The sequence below is a fragment of the Lupinus angustifolius genome, chromosome LG18 (genome assembly GCF_001865875.1).
Source record: "Lupinus angustifolius cultivar Tanjil chromosome LG18, LupAngTanjil_v1.0, whole genome shotgun sequence".
Lineage (NCBI taxonomy): Eukaryota > Viridiplantae > Streptophyta > Magnoliopsida > Fabales > Fabaceae > Lupinus > Lupinus angustifolius.
In genome coordinates, this window is record NC_032026.1 from 12,002,855 (window position 1) to 12,028,216 (window position 25,362).

The 25,362-nt window shown below is 33.1% G+C and overlaps 3 protein-coding genes across 7 annotated transcripts; all 3 read right to left on the bottom strand.

The window, feature by feature from the left end:
* On the bottom strand, window positions 78–4,043 carry LOC109333239. Of its 5 annotated transcripts, none has more exons than XR_002105991.1 (8): window positions 3,713–4,042; window positions 3,545–3,625; window positions 3,264–3,440; window positions 2,203–2,373; window positions 1,721–1,933; window positions 1,555–1,643; window positions 382–1,163; window positions 78–191 (listed from the first exon to the last, which is right to left on the bottom strand). XR_002105991.1 is itself a non-coding variant. In XM_019568607.1 (8 exons), the coding sequence occupies exons 1-7, from the start codon at window positions 3,804–3,806 to the stop codon at window positions 453–455; spliced, it is 1,536 nt and encodes a 511-aa protein (XP_019424152.1). In that variant the 5' UTR covers window positions 3,807–4,043; the 3' UTR covers window positions 193–376; window positions 408–452. The 5 variants fall into 5 exon arrangements, 4 of the variants coding, with proteins under 4 accessions (XP_019424152.1, XP_019424154.1, XP_019424153.1 ...); XM_019568607.1 differs by lacking the exon at window positions 78–191 and adding an exon at window positions 193–376 and having other exon boundaries at window positions 408–1,163; window positions 3,713–4,043; XM_019568609.1 differs by lacking the exon at window positions 78–191 and having other exon boundaries at window positions 193–673; window positions 707–1,163.
* LOC109333104 (potassium transporter 6-like) lies at window positions 10,929–13,216 on the bottom strand. Its single transcript, XM_019568382.1, has 3 exons — window positions 12,858–13,216; window positions 12,513–12,767; window positions 10,929–12,210 (listed from the first exon to the last, which is right to left on the bottom strand). The coding sequence occupies exons 1-3, from the start codon at window positions 12,934–12,936 to the stop codon at window positions 11,078–11,080; spliced, it is 1,467 nt and encodes a 488-aa protein (XP_019423927.1). The 5' UTR covers window positions 12,937–13,216; the 3' UTR covers window positions 10,929–11,077.
* Window positions 13,366–18,175, bottom strand: LOC109333105 (potassium transporter 6-like). Its single transcript, XM_019568383.1, has 8 exons — window positions 17,971–18,175; window positions 17,334–17,817; window positions 16,948–17,001; window positions 15,751–16,011; window positions 15,633–15,685; window positions 15,196–15,319; window positions 14,851–15,105; window positions 13,366–14,548 (listed from the first exon to the last, which is right to left on the bottom strand). The coding sequence occupies exons 1-8, from the start codon at window positions 18,007–18,009 to the stop codon at window positions 13,416–13,418; spliced, it is 2,403 nt and encodes an 800-aa protein (XP_019423928.1). The 5' UTR covers window positions 18,010–18,175; the 3' UTR covers window positions 13,366–13,415.

Consider the following 25,362-nt stretch of genomic DNA (forward strand, 5'->3'; position numbering starts at 1 on the left):
ACTTACACAGATTTTGAAGACTTCAGGGGGGTTATGGCTCCCCTTGATGATGCTGAAGATCTACCACTGATTATAAGTACTCAAAGAACTTAATCTATAACTTTTGTCATGAACAAAAACACTGATCAGACAAATAATGTTTTTTCCTTATAATATATACTTGCAGTAATAACTTCTGCTAGACATTAAATATCATCAGAAAAAGCAGCATGCCAAAATCTCTTGATCTTACCCTCACATGACCAATTTACTTATACCAGAGCAACCTACAATTTGGCAAAACTGAATAAACAGTTCATATTCTAATGACCAGCTTCTACTTACTAAGAAGTAAGGTAAGAACCCACTATTTAAAAGAAATCATTGTACTTTTATATTTAATTTCACCCTCCCCTCTCTAATTATAGCTTGATTGGGGATTCATTACTCCTAACATTCCTGACTGTATATACTCAGTACTTGTGGATGTAGCCCGTGGAATTGGTTCGGGATCGGATATTGTGATGATCATAGAGAGAATCCCCATAGTTCACAGGCTTGATAACCATAGACTCCTGCTTCCCATCCTGCTCTTGCACTGCCCCAAACAATATCTCATTGGTTGCTTCATGGCTTTGTTCATAGTAAGTGTGAGGTACCGATGAATGGTACTGATGGCGATGGTGATGTTTTTGTTGTTGTTGTTGCTGATGTTGTTGTTGCTGATGTTGTTGCTGCTGCTGCTGAAGATTTCCATCCCACCCGCTATAAAATGCTCGACTTTGCCACAACTGTTGCATTTTTTCTGCATCCTTGGACATGAAAGGATAAGTTTTATGTGGGGTTGGGGTTCTTGTGTCAATAGAAGGGGGTGGCTCATCTTCATCTGGAATCACAAAACTTTCTTGTGTAGGCCAAGCTTTAACTTGCTTTTGAGGTTCTTGGAACAATGGTTGACTTTGAAACTGGTAGCTCTGTGGTTTAGTTCTGAAACCGGGAAATAACCCTCCCATTATCTCAACCACTGATGCCCCGGCATTGGCAAGAAGCTTTCCAATAGATCCAAAGAGACCTTCTTCTTGCTTATCAGGTTCATCTTCTGTTGGAATTAAAGGAGGCCTGTAAGATTTTGAGGGCTTTTGATATGGACTTGAGGAAATATCAGACATTTCTGGACCCTGAGCCTACAAAAGCATGAGACGAATTAAAGAGTGAAGTTTTCAAATATATTCAAATGTCTAACTTTTGGAACCTTTGATTATGCAGTTCTAGAGAATAGGGGAGGGGTTAAATTTTATGAGCATGTGTATGCTGTAATGTAATGCTATGGTTTCCATCACCATATTAACATAGGTACTCCACAGTTATAAAATGATAGTAATTTGAAAAGTATAGCATAACATGAAATGACAGTTTTCCTTGTCATGCAGTCACATAAGGAAGTAAGAAGTAACAAAAATCATCCTACGATGCATATTTACTTGTGACCAATTAAGTTCGAAACTTCTAATAGGTATATATGCATCTCATTTCGTAGAATGCATCAGAAGGCAGAAGAAAAGACTAAGCACTCACATCCTGAGATGCTACAATTGTACTAAGTCTACGCTGCAACAATGCCAACATATAACCGAAGAAGCCAGCCAAAACAAGCATTGTGATTCCTGCGCATTGAAGGCAACCACTCTTAATTAGTAATTACCATAATTTCTAGAGAGAAGTGAGGGTTGATTTTGTTTACCTAGAGGGAATCCACTTCTATATTGATAAGCACAGTCATCAAAGTGGAGCTGTATCTCCCTGATGGCTTGGTTTCCTCTGTCTATGACAAGTAGGGAACAACTGCTTCCAACATAAACCACATCAAAGTCGTTAGAAAATTTAGCTTCTTCACTTGGTCCGTCAACATGGCCCCATCCACGATTCAATTTTCCTCCAGCAATTGTTGTGACCCCTGAGAACAGAAATTGTAATTCAATAGAATGTTCCCACCAATGACTCTAATGTGAGAAGTAGAACGGTTTTATAACCAAAGATTACTTGACCAACAGCACCACTAGAAGAATACAATAACAAACACAAGAGTCATAAGTTGTCTAGAATTATTACAAGGGAAAGCTTATAAGTTATCATTTAGGTATCCTATGCATAGACACAAAGGAAAAAGGGCACCCAGTGCAAGAGGAGGATAAAATATTATTCAAAGCACAACATAATGTCTACCTGAGTCGCTTATTTTCCTAATTGCCATATTCATAGTATCTGCAACATAGATATTTCCTCTGTCATCAACTGTTATTCCCTTTGGATGGTTCATCCTAGCCTCTCTCAGCTTCCCATCAACATGCCCAGAATATCCTTCAGCAGATCCAGTCACCAGCTTCGGTCTGCTATCTGCAGAATTGCAGTGCACATGATATTTTTGAAGTGAAGAAAGTATAAACATGTAAATGGATTCAACTGTGGATGAGATATTATATTAAAAATAGAAGTCTCGCAAGAACGAGATAAGCAAGAGAAGAGTTACATAATACCATGCTTGTTAATTAGTACATTAAACTGGTAATAGAGACATAACTATTAGATGCTCAATGCTTCTCAATGCTTCAATTGACTGTTTCTGATTTACAATGCACAAAGTAATTGAGCTGGGGGATAAGGAATAAGAAATGACAGTTGTCATCAATGAATTCTAGTTATTCCATGAAATGGTAATATCATAAAATGCTATAATGATTGCAGCACTTCAAGATGTTCCAAACAAATGGAATGAAGAAAGTTCTAATTACCAACAAAAATTATATGACAACTATATGCTGCAGTCTTAGACAGTAATGACTTCCATTACACAAAAAGGAACATGAGTCATAACCTCATGACTGGTCTAAAAAATACTGCAAACATACTTTTTCAAGAAATGCTGAACAGAATGTTGTGAGACAAGAAGCAGAACATCACACTCTATGTTATAAGAAAATCAGGGTTTACTGCCAGAAAGTACACATCAATGAGTAGCTTATAATGTCAAAAGTCAGAGTCAGTTCAATTCCATTTAAACATTAGTCCATGTGACACAGTGAATGGATCAAAAAACCAGGAAGTTAGCAAGCAAAAAAAAAATTAAATCAAGCAACTGCTGTTAAATTGTAAATCTCTACAACAAAACAAAACATATATTCTCCAAAGCTTAGGTTAATTTGACCAATAAATAAGGAAATAAGGAAACAGAAAGAATTAATTTGGGCAATGAGTGAGATCATATGCTACCACATTGACACACTTACATAAAGAAAGTGATGATGAGATCCTATAAATGTTACTATTAGCCGAATCCAGAATCAGAAGCTCCCCATTGTGCAACAACTCAACCGCATAAGGTTCAATTCCAAGCTTGCTTCCATCAAACACTGTTTCCACATTGTAACCACTCTCAAACTTCATCATCGACTTCCCAGAAACCGCTGCAAAAACAACATTCCAAATCCACATTAAAACAAAAAGATATTCCAAAACTGATTCAAACAAGTAAAATAAAAATGCAAGAAGCACTATAATAGATCCATACCAGTTTTGGTGGTGGCTTTGAGTGACCACACCCATTTGGTGATAGCAGGAACAGAGTTTGAGAGAAACCCAGTAACAATCTCTGAAAAAAGTTAGAAAATTTGAGGTCAAAAACAGAACTTGGGATAAAATGAAAGTCAATGAAGAAAAACGGGTACTTAGTACTTACTTGCAGGTGAAGTAGTGGATGGTGCAGATGAAGCACTTTCAAGTAGAAGCAAAAGAGTGAAACCCAACACAAATTGGAGCTTAAGCTTACCCATTTAATCTTTATTGTGGAATGCAGTACCTAGAAATGGGAAATTGTGGCTCTAAAAAATGAAGAAAAAAAACCCTAAATCATTGAGGTTGGAGCTGAAAGAGGGAAAAAAGCTTCTTTTTTTGGGTGCTAGCATGAACCAAAAGAAAAACTGGGTTTTGTGAGTTCAGTGAGGTGAGTGTGAGAGTGAAGTGAGAATGCATAAAGAGAAGGGAAAAAGGGAAAGGAGACAGAGAAAGGAAAGGGAAAAAAGCAAGTGGAACCAGTGGGCCAGTGAGAGAATCATGAACCATCATTTTAGGGTCTTCATCCTGTTTCTTATAATTAAAGATTAAGATAATTACCAAACAATGAATTGATTTAGTTGTATAGAATTTTACTAAATTTTTATAATGATCAAAAGTTTAATTGTTCGATTTATAATAACTTGTTAGGTCCTCAAAGGAATTAGCAAAAGATAGGAGGACAGTACCCAAAAAAAATTATGATGATTGGTTTTGAAGAATAGAAAATAATTGATTTAGGATATGTTATTATTGTTGTGGTAACAAGTAACAACACATATTCTTTGTTCCCAATTTCTAACTGTTACTTAGTACTTACTACTGCAAAGTGCAAAGGATTCTTGGGTCACATTCTTTAATTACCTTTGTCCACAAAGTTTCCCTTGTTTAGATTTCCTTTAATTAAAATTTGGTACTTCTTTTTTTGTGTGTGTGTTCATAAATATTACTGCTTGTAAAGAATCAGTGAGTGACTTATAGATACCACAATACTAAAAATATGTATTACTGATACCAAAAATCACAGTATAAAATGTGAATAAAATGATGACTAATACTGTTAACAAATTTGTTAAAAAATGTAAGGAAGAACCGTGCGCACTTATTTCAACGTCAAGACTGTAATTCAGAGTTTGACACTAATTTTCATTCAATTTTTAAGCTCAAATTACATGATAATTTCATCTTTTTCAACTGTAGCTGCTTCATATGATTAATTGTATTATTCATGTTAAAGAGTTTAGAGTACAATTAACTTGTTTTGAAGAGATAATATTAATATTTTCGGTTAATAAAACCATGCAAGAAATGTTAAATATATTTAGATTGCTAGAATACTAACTTATCTAAAATTCAACTGGTTTTGTTTATTTTATTGATTAGTAATTGAATCATTATTATTTTATCATTTATAACATTTTTTTCTATATAATAAATAATTTAAACTAATACATATTGGAGTTTAGTTGGTCTTTATTATCATAAATTCATACAACAACATCCTCCTTCAATTGTAGAAACTGAAACCACAAATTTTCTATGTTGTACATGCATGTGCCAGGTTGTATCCCAATAAAAATGGGTGAAGTTAATTTGTCGGTACCAGAGCAATTTTTTATCAATATAAGTTGATCTTGTATAATAATAGACAAAAAAAAGGTTAATCTTGTGGAATAATCAAAATACATAACCAACAGAAAAATCATTAACTTTGATAATTGAAAACTTAAACGCATATTATGCCCCATCTGCATATATGAAAACTATATGCCATGTTTCTTTCCTACTTAAAAAACGATTGTAATCTTTTTTTGGGGCAAAAATATGACTATACAAGTCAATTGCACGTTAATATTTCCAAATGCATGTAACTTAAATCATGTCTCGTACTAATGAAAACATGTTATTAATTAAAAAATTTAAATGTTCATTACTTTTTTTATTTTTGTTTTATTGTCATTCATGATTCGGGATAACAATTTTTTGTTACAATGTAGTATAGTCATATCACTCTCACATCTTAAATGAATTGAAGTATTGGCTTCTTTTGTAGCCTCTTTTATTTATGTTTGTGGTCCAAAGGCCAGCATGCAGTAGTGAATGTAAATGGTCACATACTTGTCCCTCTTTACTTTTTCTTCTGTTCATAGTTTTCACTAGAAGGGGTAACTAGTAACTTAAAATTCTATAGGGCAAAGAATGATTAATATTATGCTTAATTTCTAGAACCATTATACATATATTACTATAGAAAATTATTTTCCATCTTTTTTTCTGTGGATACAATCATATTGATGCTATTGGACAGCCCAAGTGGTGACAATCCTTGAATCCTAATGATTTTGAAGACCAAGTTGTATTCTTCAATAATATTGGCCATTGAAAAAGCTGGCAGCACGTGATGATGAGCCTATTACATATATACCATTGTAATTGCGTTCAAGTGGTGCTATTATTCAATATCAGATTGAGATTTTGAACATTTTATATGATTACAGTATTATTATAGTTTTCCCATAGAGGAAGAAAACAAATAGTGACAATGCAAGACAAATAAGGCCAATTTTCTATTGCTTCATTCCACAAGTAACAAAATAGTGTCCTTTCCTTCCTATCTTCCTAAAAAGCATTTTCAGGAAAACACAGATATGTCTCACGGAACTAGCTAGCTGGAAGACAAAAAACAAAAGAATGATTCTGCATTTTATGCAGGTTAATTGTTGCAACTATGTAATTTTCCCACAAATGTCATGGGCTGAGGTCATTCTTTTTTTGGTATAAGGAATAATGTGTCTCTCACTCGAACAAAATCATTTATCTTAAGAAAATTTTGTTTCCCTAGTTGATCAAACTTCACACAATAATATAAAAATATTAGTTTTTACTTTTATGATTTTTTTAATTAAACGAGATTTTCTAATTGGATGGAGATACAAAGTGAGACAAAAATGAGGGCATGTGATCCTCATCTCTCTCATTCACCATATGGCTAAAGAATTAATTTATCTTGTGGGTTGTCTCTTCCAATAAGTATCGTTCTCATGAATTGAATCTCTACCTTTAATCTTGCACCATACGGGATTCAATAAGAGCTTACATCATTAGAGTAACGCGTCCTTGGTAGTTGTTGAGGTCATTCGGCTCCTGAAATTGGGTGCATTTCCAAGTGTCAAAAATTCAGTTCCACGCCATAAGCTGCCTCGGATACTAGGATGCAGTTCCAACTATGTTACAGGCATTTATCATCACTTGAACATTCATCTTTATTTGATAATGTTATTCCTATGCTCAAGATTTCACACTCCGGGTACTTGGTTATTGGTGTATAAAATATTGGTTACATGCATCTATTGTATTATTAACCTGATAATAGTACATTTCTTTCACCGAACAATAAACATTAACAATATGATTAATGCAGTAACCAAGCACGTTCGAATATGAAATCTTAAATATAAGACTAACATTACAGCTTGACAAAACGTGCACTGTCAGTAACAAACATGCATTAACAACATGAATTAACAACATGAATAACCTAATACTAGCATTCTACATGTGCATTTTTTATTTATAAGAATTGCCACGAATCTATCACTAAATAAAAGGCATTGCCTTTTTATTTTTTATTAATGACCTTTTGAGACATTTCCTATTTTGTGGGGTCCCATTGTGACTATTCCAAAGGCATTGCCTCTTTTTGTGATTCCATGTACCTAGCTTGGAATTTTACATAAGAGTGATATATTAACTTAATGGTGATTTTAATACTAGGTGGGTAGCTTTATCAAGTTGCATTGGAACACAGCTAATTCTTCCCTTCCACAAGCCCAATAACTAAAATTCCTTTGCCAGTTTAGGAACTATCACGTAACCAGCATTTATGTATCAGCTTATTAAAAAGCTTAAGTTTTTTTTTCCATTTTCTCTTGTAGAAAATCCATTATATGGCTATTGCCAAAAAACACCTTCCTCAATTTTCAGTTGTAATATTTAGAGATTTTTGGCCCACATATTTACATTATAGTTTGGATTTCATTGTATAAAAGTATGAATAAATAATGCATCATTGGGACTTCAAATTAAGCGGATGGGATTATTCAAAGATAAGCATGATTCTCATACCTTATCCAACAAGAAATCGAAGGCCACACGCAACGCCCGAGTTGCCCTTGGTGCACAGAAATGACCGAAGTAGTATGGGTGTGGCGCAGGAACCTGATCAAGACAAATTGAGCTTGACACACAAAAATAATCGAAGCAGCGTGGGTGTGGCGTAGAAACTTGACCGAGACAGATTGAGCTTGGCGCATGAGATTGACTACAAAAATGACTGAAACAGCATGAGCGTGGCGAAGGAACCTAGCTGAGATAGATTGAACTTGGTGCATGAGATTGACCGAGGAAACTTAGGTGTGGTGCACATAGCTAACCGGGAAAATCCATATAAGCTGACCGAGGCTGATACACCAAACTGGCCTAGATAGAAAATCAATCATGGGTCATCTCAAGCATAATCCATAACTTTTAATTTCTAATTGAGCATAAATGTACTTTTTAGTAAATTGATCGTGGGGTTAAATTCTCTTCAAAAGTTAGTTAAGTTAGTTAGATCCTTTTTAGTTTGCTTGTTTCTTAAGCAAACACTTCTATACTATAAAAGGGCACTTTGATGCTATGATTCAATAACAAGAAATGTATTATTTAGTTCAAAATCGCTTTATGGTATCAGGAGTTTTTTTGTTTTTCCTCTCTCTTTGAATCATAACCAATCTCATCAAGAAAGCTCTTCTCTGGCCAAGAATAAAAGAACTATTCTCAACAACTCACCACATCACTGAGCAACAAGAACAAAGCACTCAAGCACATGGCCAACCTTCCAAACCCTAAACCAAAGCAGGTTCTGCAACTCAACACAAATGGCAGTGATATACATAGTCCCTTCTATCTACATCCAGGAGAGAGCCCTGATGCAATCTTGGCATCACCTCCACTGGATGGTAAAAATTATCATTCGTGGAGTAGGGCCGTGAGGGGAGCACTGTCTTCAAAGAATAAATCCAAATTTGGAATGACGCAATCAATGCACCAAGTCTGTCATATCTAGATTATGACATGTGGGAATGATGCAACAACATGATTGTCTCATGGATTATAAAGAGTCTCACACAACCAATTGCTCAAAGCATAGTCTACATGGACAATGCTCATGAATTATGGTTGGATCTCAAGGAAAGGTTTTCAAAAGGTGACTACTTCAAAATGTCAGATTTACTTCAAGAACTACATTCAATAAAGTAAGTAGATAGAGCAATTTCAAACTACTTCATTGACATCAAGACCTTGTGGGAAGAACTTGAAACTTTAAGACCAATGCCTTCTTATGCATGTGAGGTCAAGTGTCACTGTGTAATATGTTTGTTGGATGATCTATAACAGTACAATACTAGGCTCAAATTCTAACATGTGTAACTAAAAAAATTAAAGTATACATTTAATATTATTTTTAAATTAAATAAACAAAAAGATTATTGATCTCCTCACACTACATTACTCATGGACTCCATAAGGCTGAAGTAAGAGATGTCAAACCAGATTGATATTATGTATTAGATAGTGTAACCACAAAAAGATATCGGTACCCCTTCTTCAATGTAATCAGCTATTTGGTTACAACACTATACCAACCAAACTTTAATATGAGACCCTATAAATAGTAAAATGGGTAATGCCTTAGGCTGGTCCTTATAACCCACAATTTTTTATGGCTAGAGTATACAAATTTAGTTTGTTTGCTTGTTTTGCCTGACTCACTTGTTTGTCAAGCCCACAAGCAATTTCGCGGGCAATGTGAGTAGTCCACACAGGTAAGAAATGCAAGTTTGCCAAAAATAGTAAAGAGACATGTCTGCATTCACTTTTCATTTGTGCGCACGTGCTAAACAATCAATTTTGCCATTAGTGGGAAACACCTGCAAATACAAACGATTAATGTTAATGTGCATGAGAAGATTTGTAAAAGGTGACACACTGTTGAACCTAGAAAAGTAAGCCGTGTTTCGATGACCCAACTCAAATTGGGTTAGATTTTTGGGTATTGGATTGGATGAATTATCAAGAGCTTGAAGAAACTTTAAGACATCAGAAGAATCATCAAGGTAATATTTAACTTCGATAGGCTTCTGACCAACACTGGCGATAAAGATTTCAGGAGCTATAATGAATGTCAGTTTGCGAATTAAGTTTTAGAGAGATTTCATTTTTCATCCAAAACTCGACTTGACCAAACAAACCTAATATGCTCTCAAACATGTCTTCATGGGAGATATGATCTTCAATGCACATTACAAAATCCCGTGGTCCCAAAATCATTAACATAAGACAGTTTATGTATCCACCTTAAATGGTATGCACCAGAGACAGGGCTACCAACCAAGTCCACGTTACGTTAGGGCATCTCCCCATAAACTCTCAACATAGATTTACTATCCCATTTATAATCAGCTATTTGGTTTACAAACACTATATTACCAACCAAACTTTAATCTCAATGTTAACAGTAAATTATTGATAAAAAGTATTCAAAAGTTAAAAACTAAACCATACCATTTAAAACTATTCAAAAGTTAAAAACTAAACCATTGGGAAGGCAAGTACAAAATAAATTTTATTTCATTCATTGTTATAATACAGTACTATTATTATAAAAATTTCATATATGATTCACAATTTGTAATGGTTGAAGAGTCCTTAACTCTCATAAATAATTATATATTTATAAAAATTTATGCTGGAGCTAAATTTTCTGGTTTCATTACATGTGCGTTATACTTAACTTTATATGGTTTGTCAATTTTTTACATATTATTATTAAATAAGGAAACCGTAACTATGGTTTTAGACACTCCATAAACAAGTTGATCCCCAGCCTAACTCCTTTAGAAAATTGTTATTTTTATATAGCCAACATTTTACGAGGAGTGATGAAATTATACCCTTGGCGGGGTTTCAAATTAGATGTTAATATCTTGGAGTTTAAGCTGAGATACTCATATTTTATATTTTATGTCCACTTAATGAATAGACATAAGAGGAGGCTAGAAAATTATTATATATCCATGGAGCATACATACATGTTCTAAGAATCTAAGAAATATCCCAATCAGTATTTCTTTTGAAAAACATACAATTGTATCTCCTTCACTTACTCACTCTTAAGCATTAGTGCATCTCTATAGTATGCTCTTACACTATATTCCACTTTTTTGTGTTTTTGAGTATTCCATGACGTAAGTATGTCTTCAGTTTTCCCCACATTCCCCCCAAAATAAGGAAAAGTAGATAGAGAGATAAGGTAAGGTATTATTAAGGCCAAAATGACCAAAATTTGTACACTATCTTTGCACTACCAATTAAAGGGTGTGGACTTTTGACTATTCATATAAGATGGCAATATGTACATTAAAACTTTGTCTTTCTATGTAACCAAAAATTAAACTTGGTACATCATCCCAACTTCCAAAGATGATGCATGAGCTGCATTTACATAAGAGGGTGCCCTGCTATTCCTCCTTAGGAATTCATACACATAATTAATAACCAATTTCTTCAACATGCTACAACCTGGTTTAGCTCTCATGTATGACTGTCCTATAATGTAAGCCACCCCACACTCCCTTGCTTCTGTTAGCTCTTCCAACTCTCTTGTTGCAGCGCTGTCGATCTTCGGACTCTCCGGTACAAAAAACCTTACTCTTTTCCTGATCATCTGAGGTGATTTTACCGGTGACTTTATCTCCATGAGCTCTGAAGTCTCGGTCGGTGACTTTGTCTCCATGAGCTCTGAAGTCCCGGCTGATGACTTTATCTTCTTGAGCTCTGATGGCCCGGCTGCATCTATATTATCTACATCATCCACATTATCCTCGCTCATCCAAACAGAATGAGTAGAACATGTTCCAACAACTGTCATTTTGTCATCCTTCTCGAATTCATTGTTTGAAGAGGTTTCGGTGCTCCCTGTACGTATGAACTCTGCTATGCTGCATACAAGATCGTTCTCAAACTCAATGTCATCTTTATGGAAATCACGGTATCCATATCGCACTATGCACCGGTATAGTCGGAAATCTCTTGGTCCTACTCGGCCTACTAGAAACCTTTCCTCAGGTCTAACACGTGGAACAGGCACATGTTTGATGCAGAGAAAAACTAGGACCTGGTGAAAGGCTGGCAAGTTGGTTACAAAGCGGGAGAAGATTGCAGGAATTCCAGAAACTAGCTCAGTATGCATAAGGCCAATGCCACGGACTCGTACAATTCCTATGCTGGCACCTAGGCTGAGTAGCCAGTTGATGGAAACCTTGTTTTGAACATCAAATTCATACTTTTTGAGTGTGCCATAGTGCCAAACATACATGATAGTAAGAAACACAAATGCTAATGCAACTGGAAACCATGCTCCTTCTAGGAACTTGATAAGAGAAGCTGAGAAGAAGAGAGCCTCAATAGTGCCAAATATGAAAACAAAACCAAGTGCAAGGAGAACATGCTGGTGCCAGCATAGTACAATAACCAGTGACATCAAACAAGTTGTGACCAGCATCACTGTGATAACTGCTAAACCTGTTGTAGAAAGTATATTATGTCAGATTCTTGCAGAAGAAAACTGATACTGCAATACTAAGAGTCTCCCGACCCGAATCCTGATCCTAAGTTAGTAAAAGCTCCACCCAAATGTCTGCTTAAGTTCATAAATCCTGCTAATAAGAAAAGTAGCAATGCTAACTGTGGGTTGCATTTTCTATACTAGAAAAATGTGATTGAATCTCTTCTAGAAAATGCATCCTCTTGATTCAGCTAGTTCCTTATTGTATTGACTATTAATAAAACATTAATGTATATGACGGCCACAATCGCTACCATACCTGCGGCATTGCCCATACGCTTTGTGTCTCTAAAACCGATAGTTACAGCCAAACACAAGAGCATCAGTACCCAATTGATCTCGGGGATATATATTTGCCCATGAATTTTGGATGATGTGTGAACCACTTTAACTCTAGGGAAGCAACTTAATGCAGAGCATTGGTTGATAATTGAGAAAGTTCCGGTGATGATGGCTTGGCTTCCCACAACCGCGGCAAGTATTGCTATCACAAGGATAGGCAATCTCAATTTCTCTGGAATGTAAAAGTGTGAAAACTGTAAATTAGCCGAGAACTCCTCCATCATCCACTTCCTTAAAAGGATGAATTGTAGCTACTACATACCTGGTATGGACACATAAAAGCCAAAATGATGCTCATACTGAACATGATGATGTCTAGATAGATAAGCAGCTTGCCCCATATATGCAAGAACTAGAGATGGATATACCACAGAGGTGAAAGCAATCTGCAAAAATGTAACCAGCTATCAGATAAAATACATTATTTCAAAAGCTATTTAATTAAGCAACTAAAACAAATGAAAACATAACCAAGTTTTAATGCATCAGTCGTGTAGCTAAAAGAGATGTTAGCACTTAACAAGGAAGAGATGATACAACTTTTGGAGTGAAACGGTCAAATAACTAACCCGAATGGTGTGTAATTCCAAGACACCTACTTTTAAAATGATGCATGATATGTATCATGTCCATGGTATCTAATATTAGGTAGACCCACTTATCCTACATTGAAATGTAAACAAAAAGGTATTATTAAGGCCAAAATGACCAAAATTTGTACACTATCTTTGCACTACCAATTAAAGGGTGTGGACTTTTGACTATTCATATAAGATGGCAATATGTACATTAAAACTTTGTCTTTCTATGTAACCAAAAATTAAACTTGGTACATCATCCCAACTTCCAAAGATGATGCATGAGCTGCATTTACATAAGAGGGTGCCCTGCTATTCCTCCTTAGGAATTCATACACATAATTAATAACCAATTTCTTCAACATGCTACAACCTGGTTTAGCTCTCATGTATGACTGTCCTATAATGTAAGCCACCCCACACTCCCTTGCTTCTGTTAGCTCTTCCAACTCTCTTGTTGCAGCGCTGTCGATCTTCGGACTCTCCGGTACAAAAAACCTTACTCTTTTCCTGATCATCTGAGGTGATTTTACCGGTGACTTTATCTCCATGAGCTCTGAAGTCTCGGTCGGTGACTTTGTCTCCATGAGCTCTGAAGTCCCGGCTGATGACTTTATCTTCTTGAGCTCTGATGGCCCGGCTGCATCTATATTATCTACATCATCCACATTATCCTCGCTCATCCAAACAGAATGAGTAGAACATGTTCCAACAACTGTCATTTTGTCATCCTTCTCGAATTCATTGTTTGAAGAGGTTTCGGTGCTCCCTGTACGTATGAACTCTGCTATGCTGCATACAAGATCGTTCTCAAACTCAATGTCATCTTTATGGAAATCACGGTATCCATATCGCACTATGCACCGGTATAGTCGGAAATCTCTTGGTCCTACTCGGCCTACTAGAAACCTTTCCTCAGGTCTAACACGTGGAACAGGCACATGTTTGATGCAGAGAAAAACTAGGACCTGGTGAAAGGCTGGCAAGTTGGTTACAAAGCGGGAGAAGATTGCAGGAATTCCAGAAACTAGCTCAGTATGCATAAGGCCAATGCCACGGACTCGTACAATTCCTATGCTGGCACCTAGGCTGAGTAGCCAGTTGATGGAAACCTTGTTTTGAACATCAAATTCATACTTTTTGAGTGTGCCATAGTGCCAAACATACATGATAGTAAGAAACACAAATGCTAATGCAACTGGAAACCATGCTCCTTCTAGGAACTTGATAAGAGAAGCTGAGAAGAAGAGAGCCTCAATAGTGCCAAATATGAAAACAAAACCAAGTGCAAGGAGAACATGCTGGTGCCAGCATAGTACAATAACCAGTGACATCAAACAAGTTGTGACCAGCATCACTGTGATAACTGCTAAACCTGTTGTAGAAAGTATATTATGTCAGATTCTTGCAGAAGAAAACTGATACTGCAATACTAAGAGTCTCCCGACCCGAATCCTGATCCTAAGTTAGTAAAAGCTCCACCCAAATGTCTGCTTAAGTTCATAAATCCTGCTAATAAGAAAAGTAGCAATGCTAACTGTGGGTTGCATTTTCTATACTAGAAAAATGTGATTGAATCTCTTCTAGAAAATGCATCCTCTTGATTCAGCTAGTTCCTTATTGTATTGACTATTAATAAAACATTAATGTATATGACGGCCACAATCGCTACCATACCTGCGGCATTGCCCATACGCTTTGTGTCTCTAAAACCGATAGTTACAGCCAAACACAAGAGCATCAGTACCCAATTGATCTCGGGGATATATATTTGCCCATGAATTTTGGATGATGTGTGAACCACTTTAACTCTAGGGAAGCAACTTAATGCAGAGCATTGGTTGATAATTGAGAAAGTTCCGGTGATGATGGCTTGGCTTCCCACAACCGCGGCAAGTATTGCTATCACAAGGATAGGCAATCTCAATTTCTCTGGAATGTAAAAGTGTGAAAACTGTAAATTAGCCGAGAACTCCTCCATCATCCACTTCCTTAAAAGGATGAATTGTAGCTACTACATACCTGGTATGGACACATAAAAGCCAAAATGATGCTCATACTGAACATGATGATGTCTAGATAGATAAGCAGCTTGCCCCATATATGCAAGAACTAGAGATGGATATACCACAGAGGTGAAAGCAATCTGCAAAAATGTAACCAGCTATCAGATAAAATACATTATTTCAAAAGCTATTTAATTAAGCAACTAAAACAAATGAAAACATAACCAAGTTTTAATGCATCAGTCGTGTAGCTAAAAGAGATGTTAGCACTTAACAAGGAAGAGATGATACAACTTTTGGAGTGAAACGGTCAAATAACTAACCCGAATGGTGTGTAATTCCAAGACACCTACTTTTAAAATGATGCATGATATGTATCATGTCCATGGTATCTAATATTAGGTAGACCCACTTATCCTACATTGAAATGTAAACAAATTGAAAATAGCATACCTTGATTGATAATTGTGAAAAGTGCCCAAGATCAGCAAACATGGCTTCTGATCCTGTAAAAGAAATTGTGTGAAAATTGGCATAAAATCGAAATTAACCATCAGGCGGACATACAAACCTGTTACGCACAGAAAAACTCCACCTAGGGCCATCCAACCTCCATTCTGAGTTTTCTTAAAAAATAGGAAAATATAATAGGGAGAGAGTGCTTTGTATACATGAGGATTCCAGTGGAATATATTATAAACACCAATGGCACCGATGCAGAAAAGCCATATGATGACTATAGGAGCAAACAAGAAGCCGACCCTGTGTGTACCAAAATGTTGAAGGGCGAACAAGCCTATCAATATGATGCAAGCAGATGGAACTTCTATATCTGTCAAGTATCAAGTTTCAAAAGTAAATACTATCAGTGAGGAATGTGGCCACATGTCTCACATAAAGAAGAGTGGTACTGAAATACTAAATGCAAATAAAAGCACAACAAGATATACAATGGACAAATAAAGTCATGGCAAGTCATGATGTTACAGTGGAGCAGAAACTAATTTTTTTTCTTTTCTTCTACGATATTTTCTCATAAGATCATAACTCAAGAACTGAACTGTAATTTGTCAAAATATATAAAAATTAGTAACGGACAAGCAAGGTTACAAAAGTTCTATTGCAATCTTGATAGTAGTAAGTATGACAAAAGCAATTTCTCTCGACAAAGAAAAACCACAAATGCTGAATCAACAAAATCACAAAATGTCATCAATATATGTGTCCAGTCGCATTGGCAGATTTGTTTCTCAATATAGCACCGATTTAGCGTGTTATTGCAGAAGTAATAATAGGCTGATGTAGAATTCATCAGAGGATCCTTAAAACCCTATTTTGAAATGAAAAGTTATGTATCGACATATCACTCAACTTTCAATTACTGTCAAAATAGAGAAAAAGACCAGTATAGGAAGTTGGATCGTCGCAAAGTCAACAATGCATTTATTAGTTAGCAGTTACAACCAACTATTGGACAAGTTGGTTAAGGTATAGTTAAACACATTGCCAGGAGCCCTCCCTGCGAAGGATTTCAGTACACGGCTACAGGCATTCCCGGAGGTTTTAACATGTGATTATCCATATGGTTTTCAACTTTCAAAATTTAAATATAAAGAAACAACAAAACTGGAATGAAACATATTCAACTCAATAGGATTCTCCTTTCGATAATTAGCGGAGAAAATTCTGCATACATTATTCAACTATGACCCTTCTCCAATTTCAAAAGGAACTAATAATCAGACACAAAAAATCTAGATGAACTTACATCTGTGATGCTCCTTGGACACTGAAAGCTCCAATCCTGACACGGCCGAGAAAACTGCACACATCCAAAATAAATCATTGACTTAGTAGACCCCAGAAGGCCAAAAGTTCCAATGCCAAACAAAAACACACAACACAAAATTATTGTAAAAAAAGTAAACCCTCAATTCAGTCCTTGAAATATAATAGCCAGATAGGTCATGTTTTTCGGCATCGATTAAGCACTACAAAAATTAAAAACAATGTTCAATTGAAGAACTTAATTGGTAACCAAAAACTTGATCAACCCTGTCATACCATAGTATTTCCAAGAGTGGATTTAATCTTTTCGGATTGAATTGCGGGTTTAGTCGAATAAACAAACAAAAGATTTATCATAACAATCACCAGAAATAGCAGGTGTGAGGACACCATCACCAATCACCATAGAAGTTCCAATCAAAGCCAGAACAAGCAAAATCCTCTGAAGAACCTTGTGCTTCTCCAAAGTAGACTTTAACTTAGATGCAATGCTTCTCTCAGGGGCAAAACCATTTTTGTTGTACTCAGAAAGCTCCTCATCTGCCACCTGGCAATTTGGCAATGAACTAACTCTAGCATGTCTACACAGCAAAGAGTACAAAGCAAATGTGCCTCCTTCTCCATTATCATCAGCTTTAAGCACTATCAACACATATTTCAACAAAGGGACCAAAGTGAATGTCCAAAACACCAAAGATAACACACCATAGATCTCTTCATTGGTCTCTGTGTGATTAATATTTTCACTAAAAATGCTCCTGAACACGTATAAAGGTGAAGTGCTCAAGTCTCCATATACAACTCCAAGACTCTGATATGCCAGAATTAACACTGTTTTCCATGATTCTTTCTGCAAACCAAACAAAATAAATAGAAAAATGACATTCTGAACAAACACCACCTTGTTCAATTTGAAAAAAAAAAAATAATCTACCCAATGATGAAACAAATTGAAAGATTGAAACTTTGAAGGTTTTTTAGCATGCCCATGTCTCTCACTCACCTTTGCAGAATTTTGACGAGAACCAGTTTCCAGATCCATCACTTGCGTACTGGGAAATCTCAAAGAACCATTTTTTAAAAGAAATCAAAGGTTTTGATAATGTCCAAATTGCTGAAACTACCTCCCCAAAGTATAGAGGAAAATTAAATAAAACACTGAGATTTTATATACAGAAACTTATATATATATATATATATATATAATAAAATAATATAATAATTGTATAATGTATATCGTGTATGTAACAGAATTTAACTTAGACGGGAAAAAAATTAACCAAAGTTGTCTCTTTTAATTTAACTAATTGTTTTCTCTAGGGAGTGGCTTTGCAAATGAATAAAGGGGTTGTAGTATAAACAAATTGAGGGAACAAAATTTTATAATTCAGTAAAATATAAGTTGAAAAGAAAACGCCCTCCCCAGTCTAGAAGAAGTTATAGAAAGAAACTTAGATTCACACGAAATATCAGTTTTATATTTAATTAATTTATTAATATAAAGATAGAAAAAATAAAAAATAAAAAAGTTAATAACTTTTGAGGTGTTATATATCGTGCAACAACCGTCAATGGAGGAGAGGAGACACGAGAAGAACCAAATTGCTTACTTTGAGATGCATAAAATTGATAGAAAAAGTTGAAATATTTGAATAAAAGAGTTTTTTTTTTCCAGAGAAATTGAGAAAAGGTTATTTATTACAAGGAACTGTAGAGAATAAAGCAATGAAATATTGAAGTGGATGGGTATGGTTGGTGAGAGGATTTTCTTTTTAGGCTTTTTGTGATACGTGCATGATCTTTTCCACATGGCCAAAAGAGAAGGGGTAGAAGTGGCACAGTGAATGCATATTTTACAATCCATCAGAAGAGAATAAAGATAAAGTATATTATGATTAAAAGACACGTTATCTTCTACGGCCAGTAATATCATGACATATGTTTTATTTAACTATTTTTTAAAATCAAACAAAATAGTACATATGTCATATTTTTATTGGTTGGAAGATATAAATTATCTCATATACAAGGAGATCATTTATTCTCACTAGCGTGTTGACATGCACTGTCGTGTCTGTCAACCCGATTTTCTATCGTTTGTAACGTATAGTTTGTATTTATAAATTCAAATATAATTTTATGCGCTAAATTTACGGTTGAATTTATTCAATTGGTCTAATATTCAATTTTTTAAATATACTTTTAAAATAAGAAGATAATAAGAATAAAATAACATATAAGAATAAAATAAGAATAAAATAGGAAAACACAAATTACACCCTGATGAGTGGTTATTTTGTGTTTTCCCATTATTAATAGTATATATATATTATATGGTTTCCGTAACTCCCTGTAATCGGTTTACTGTTTTTAAGAAAACTACTGAGTTTGGTTTATTTCCTAACTTTACCTGAAATATGGTATTTTTTTTCTACTTTTTTTTATCGGTCAATATTTTGAGACTAAAAAAGTATTTATGTTACTTTTTTTAAAGAAAGTTTTTTCATGTATAAATCTCATTCACCTGTATTACAATATTACATAGAAAGTTTTAGATATAGGTTCGCAATTGTTATAAATGTTAATATGACAAGTTATTTATAGTGGTAGAAATTGTATTGCAACTACAAATGTTTACAATTGTCTAAAATGCCATAACTTTTGAAATTTCTCTATCAACCAAACATTTTATTTAAAACCTTGAGAAAAAATTTATTTTATGATGAATTGAACACCCAATTAAACCTTTAATCAAAGGGAAAATTGAGTTGGCATTGTTATCTATATCCATTTGCTTCCTCTAGTTTTGTAACTATGGATTTTATGGAATGATGTTATTATCATTATTAAAGTTAATATTTTCCATTTTTATAAAATTCAACTTTCTTATTTGGTTTCCTAAAAGTTGGCAACTCAAAATAGCACTAACAATATGGGTTTCATCTTCTCTTCTCTTAAAACACACATATATTCTTCAACATCCACCATGATATGATATTACTAATATATTGTCCCGAGAATCGTTCTTCTATAAAAATTGTGATAACAATAAATTTAGGCCTTGCGATCAATTATGGATGGTTAGAATTAAAAGTTAGTTATTGATCATATGATAATTACGTGCATGTATATTTTAATCTTAACCATTTAATCAAGATTCAATAGTATATATCAAATGTTCTTATTTCTCTACATTGTTATTACATGAGTAGTTTCCTCTATTGTCCTACCTTCTATATGCAAAAGCTTTATAATCAACCATAACACAAAAGATTTAATTGATAATTTAAAATGTTATAGTTAATTGTTCGCAGATGACATGATACATAAAAAATGTAATTTGATCTCCAAATTGTCGGGTAAATAACCCTCATGAAGAATTATATTTAGAGTACAGTTCTATCTAAAATATAGAATTCACATTTCAATTCTTATCTAGCGTAAAAAATTAAGGAAGTAACTTATTTATGTCATCCATTTTTGGACTACAGAGTAAATATTTTAGTTGATGATTTTGTTATTGAGTGTCTATACTTATATAATTCTATATAGTTGTGATTAGGGGTGAAATGCCACTCGAGCCCAGAGCTAGCTGGTTCTCCCCGAAATGCGTTGAGGCGCAGCAGTTGACTGGACATCTAGGGGTAAAACACTGTTTCGGTGCGGGCCGCGAGAGCGATACCAAATCGAGGCAAACTCTGAATACTAGATATGACACTCGATTGGTGAAATAGTATCTCTCTCCAAAAAAACATGTTTTTTTAACGATAAAGGCAAAACAATAAATAACCACCACATAATATAATTTTTATATTTCAAACTTATATTTTTGTATTATTAATAACTACTTTAAACTTCCAAACATTACTTTCATTTTTTATATTAATATATCATTAATTTTTCACACATTCTATTATTTCTATATTCTCTTTCTCACCCCAAGTAAAAACACAATAACATAGAAAAGCATCTATAATGATTATTAGAGGTATAAAATGAGAAATTCACATAAGTTTTATGTATATCATATCAACTAACATATGTTATATTCTAAATTTTCACCTTTTATTGAATTTATATATTACTTATATATCAAGGAAAAATAAAAATTGGGTGACCGGCACGGAGCATCGGTCGACACGCTAGTTATATATAAAACAAAAACTACAAATAATTATCATGACATATTTTTTCACATTTCAAAGTTACCCTTTTATAACTCATCCATTAATAACCATCATAAACTTCCAAATATTATTTTTGTTATTTTTCATAATACCTCATTATTCTTCCATACATTTTCTTATTTTTATTTTTTCTTCTTCAATTTTATATTTGATTAATATTCTTACATCTTTGCTTTCTATTGAGTTTCTATGTAACATTTCTTATATTAAATTATTTTTCCTTAAAGAATGTAAAACAAAAATGATATATATCATAAAAAATAAGAATGTAGGTCAATAGATACGTAATAATGATCCACACGCTAATATTACATAAAAAGCTAAATATTTATAAATAAAAAAGTAGCAGAATCCTTATCAACTTTTTTAAACATGTAGCATATTCCATATCAACTTAAAAAAATAACAAATATTATCAGCATCTTAAAAAATATTAAATCACATGAGATAGTAATTATAATCAGCAGCCTCTCCTTCCCTGAGTTTGTCAAATATTGTTTTTTACTTTTTTAAATTTCTTGCACATAATTAATAATAATTATAATAATAGGATAATGTCAATAATAAATGATATTCATATTAAATATTTGTTACATATATTATTATTAATTAAATAAAATATAACTAATATACTTTTATAGTTATTTTAGTAAAAAAAATATCTTTTCCTAGTAAATGATAAATAGTAAACATCAATTTGACTAAAGAGAGAAATCGTTCAAAAAGTAAATTATAATTAAGATAAAAGAATTGTTGTGAATTTACTTTATTTTCTCAAATATGTTGGGTATTCCAAGTGTGAATGAAGAAGTCTCACATTAAACAAAAATGAATGAGTTAAAAAGCATATAAGTCGATAAATACATAGACCTAATGTCTTAAGGTTTTGGGTCAAGATATAGTAACAAGCTCATTTCTATGCTTCTTTCACTTAGTCAATGGAGGAATGTTGTAACTCATGGACGAAGATCTCACAACAAGTGGTATCAGAGCCGATGGTTCGACGGCTCAACGGAGTGTTGAAGCGAGTCGATAGATCCATGAGGGATCCTTGTGTCGAAAGTCTACTTGACGAGAGGTCAATGCAGTGTGTTCTGTTGATGAAATGATAAGCCAACGGCGGTGCAAGTAGATAGAGAGCTGAGCTCTATTGTATTCAATACTCAAAGGAGAACTCATACTTGAGGGGGAGATGTTGGGTATTCCAAGTATGAATGAAGAAGTCCTACAATGGACAAAAATGGATGAGTCAAAGATCATATAAGTGGATAGACTCATAGACTTAATGCCTTAAGGTTTTGGGTCAAAATGTGGTAAGTTTACTTCTATGCTTCTTTCACTTAGCACATGAAAGAATATTGTAACTCATGGATAAAGATCTCTCAGCAAAATCATCTTTTAAATAGTTATGATACATAACTTCTATTCTAGAAAAATTAGTTCTCACTAAATTAAAAGATGTAACAATAAAAAATTATTTTGAAATATTAAATAAATAATAATTAATGAAATTGAATATAAAATACTTCAAATAATAATAAAATAATAGTAATAATACAAAATAAAAAAGATTGTCTTTAATGGTAAATAATGAGTACCAACACAAATAAATATGAATCCTTTTTAAAAATATTTTAAAAAAATATGAAAATAATAATCATATCAAGCATGGAGAAAATATGGTGATCATTTACTTTTTTTTATTCAACTCACCATTTGAACGATCACATTATGGCACTTCTATTCTTAAAATAATTAAAATAGAACCAATCAATCAAATAATTTTGCATATAGAATTATGTAAGAACCGTATGAACACTTATTAGTACAAAAATATATATTTGCCTTTTGTAAATTAATAAATAAACAAACTTTAAAGTATAAATTTATTTGTGCAACTAACCCTGCATCCTCTTAGTACATGTGGGTGAGATACTAATATTTTTATTGATTCCTAATTGATTCGCTCATAACTTTAGTTTAAGTAACAATACATTCCAAAATTAGGTGTAAAGAGTTTTTTCTATATTATGTGCATAAAACATAACGGCAACTCACAGTCTTTTGAAAGATGATGAAATTTATATTCTCCACTTCTTAAGTCACGTAATAAATGTTAATCGAAAATTATGTCGTAAGATGGTGTATATGAATAAAGATTTTAAACTTTTAATTCTCATTGAGTTGAAAAGTTGAGTGAATGTAAAAGTTAGGCAGTAGTTAAAGGTTCATAAACTAATTTATTGAGGTGAAAGAGTTTAATTAAACTAATTGATCAACTAACTCATCATAAATGTAAAATAATGTATTAAATATATATAAATTTTTACAATAAATACATACTATAATCAATTTATAATAGATCAGGCAAGTTAGTTGAGTTCTGAAATCAACACTTATAAATTTGGGTTTCTTGCTTTATAATCTCTCTCTTAATTAATTGAACACCCCTACAAGGTTTTGGTCAATAAGTCCCTTTATTTACTTATAAAACACTATGGTGTATTCCTAAATACCGGTGTAAAGTCTTACTAGAAGTGACAATTATGAATTCTGAAATGAACTAGATAAGAAGGTAAAAATATATTTGACCTATTAAAAAACTTATGTTGGTAAAGAAAAAACTCACACTAGTAGTTTCTTTGTTTCAAAAGAATTGGTATCTTTAGTGTAAAATAAATATTGAAATTTCAAAACCATATAAAAATAATATTTATGTTTTTATTTACTAATTCCTAACATATTTTATATGGATATACCTCAAGCAAAGCTTTTAGAAAAACAACCTGCATACTTTCCTTTGCATTGCTTCCATTTTTTATTATTAAAAATGCACTTTTATATATTGTAAATAATGTATCAGCTGCTCTACATGATTAACAGGGTTAATAACCCCAATCTATTATAAGCTATATAGCCTATAAGACTATTTTTTAGCTCATCTTGTTGGTTGTAGTTTCTCTAGTTGAATTTCTCCATAGCATATTTGTTGTTAGTTGTCCCACTTTTTGTACCATTTCATGTATTATGTTACTTTTGATTAGTTGAAAAATTTTATTTAAGTTAAAATTGTAATTATTAAATATATTTTTTTCCAATCATATTTTCCGTCACATAGAGTGACACAAAGGAACGAAATAATATATATGTAGGAATTAGTTCAAGGTGTACATAGAAGAGTGTAAAAACATATTTTGTTGACTCGAAATTTTTATATAAATGAATCTGTTTCCGGAAAAATTAAAAACAAAAATTGGTTGCCAAAAAATATTAAAAGTGAGACAGATTAGCCTTTTAGCTTTTTTATGACGACCAAAATGGTTATTTAGCCTAAGTAGAAAAAAATATAATAATGTTCCAAAAAAATATTTATTACTTTTAAATTTATCAAAAGAAATATATGTCAACTTTTTAAAATTAGTCATACGCCAACATTGAATATTACTTACAATATGCAATTACTATTTTTGAAAAAAGTAAAAGGGTGAACATTAATGATATATTTCATATAAGTCAACAGTTTACAAGATGATTATGAATTTGAATGAGATGGTGTTGACCCAAAATTTATGGAGCATAATATTTTTTATTATAAAGATTTATATACAATTAATATATTATATATGATTCATTTGTATTTAGTTATATTTAATGATGATTAAATATAAATTGTAAACAACATAATGATATTATATAAAATTTGTTCACACGTGATATTATATAAGTAGTTTTTTTATAGTGTATCAAGTTGACAAGCAATATGAGATTGAATCTCGTTCTGTATAAGCATGCGCTCATATCTCCAATAAGTGCACTATGGCCTTGGTGGAATCTTAGAATAGGATAAAGTATCATTCCTTGTTTGGAAAAGTCTACTACATGTTCCCTTTTAAACTCTATTTTCTGTCTTTTCAACACCTATAATTTGACGAGAACGTTTCTTGTTCTAAATGAATGAATTTCCACTTTCAACAAAAACAAAAAACAGAATTAAAGTATTGGGACAAAAATTAGTGACCGAAATGTATAGTACTAAAATGACCATTTTCTCCTATTTTTGAAGTTATTGTGCGACTAAGATGGCTCAAGTAAAATATCAAACATATCAACAAAAATATCAAACACATCAACTAAGATCTTTATAAAGAAGGGAGAGTAACATATGATGTCGTTTTGTAGCTTTACTTTTCATAATTATGAGTCTTATA

Bases quoted from the DNA above. Each gene is read 5' to 3' on its own strand.
- LOC109333104 (XM_019568382.1), bottom strand. From the start codon at position 12,936: ATGGGGCAAGCTGCTTATCTATCTAGACATCATCATGTTCAGTATGAG. The intron at 12,768-12,857 runs GTATGTAGTAGC...TTTACATTCCAG, and splicing joins CTTTTATGTGTCCATACCAG to AGAAATTGAGATTGCCTATC. The intron at 12,211-12,512 runs GTATGGTAGCGA...TTTCTACAACAG, and splicing joins GCGTATGGGCAATGCCGCAG to GTTTAGCAGTTATCACAGTG.
- LOC109333105 (XM_019568383.1), bottom strand. From the start codon at position 18,009: ATGGATCTGGAAACTGGTTCTCGTCAAAATTCTGCAAAG. The intron at 15,106-15,195 runs GTATGTAGTAGC...TTTACATTCCAG, and splicing joins CTTTTATGTGTCCATACCAG to AGAAATTGAGATTGCCTATC. The intron at 14,549-14,850 runs GTATGGTAGCGA...TTTCTACAACAG, and splicing joins GCGTATGGGCAATGCCGCAG to GTTTAGCAGTTATCACAGTG.
- LOC109333239 (XM_019568607.1), bottom strand. From the start codon at position 3,806: ATGGGTAAGCTTAAGCTCCAATTTGTGTTGGGTTTCACTCTTTTGCTT. The intron at 3,441-3,544 runs GTATGGATCTAT...TTGTTTTTGCAG, and splicing joins CAAAGCCACCACCAAAACTG to CGGTTTCTGGGAAGTCGATG. The intron at 1,644-1,720 runs GTAAACAAAATC...TTCAATGCGCAG, and splicing joins TAGAAGTGGATTCCCTCTAG to GAATCACAATGCTTGTTTTG.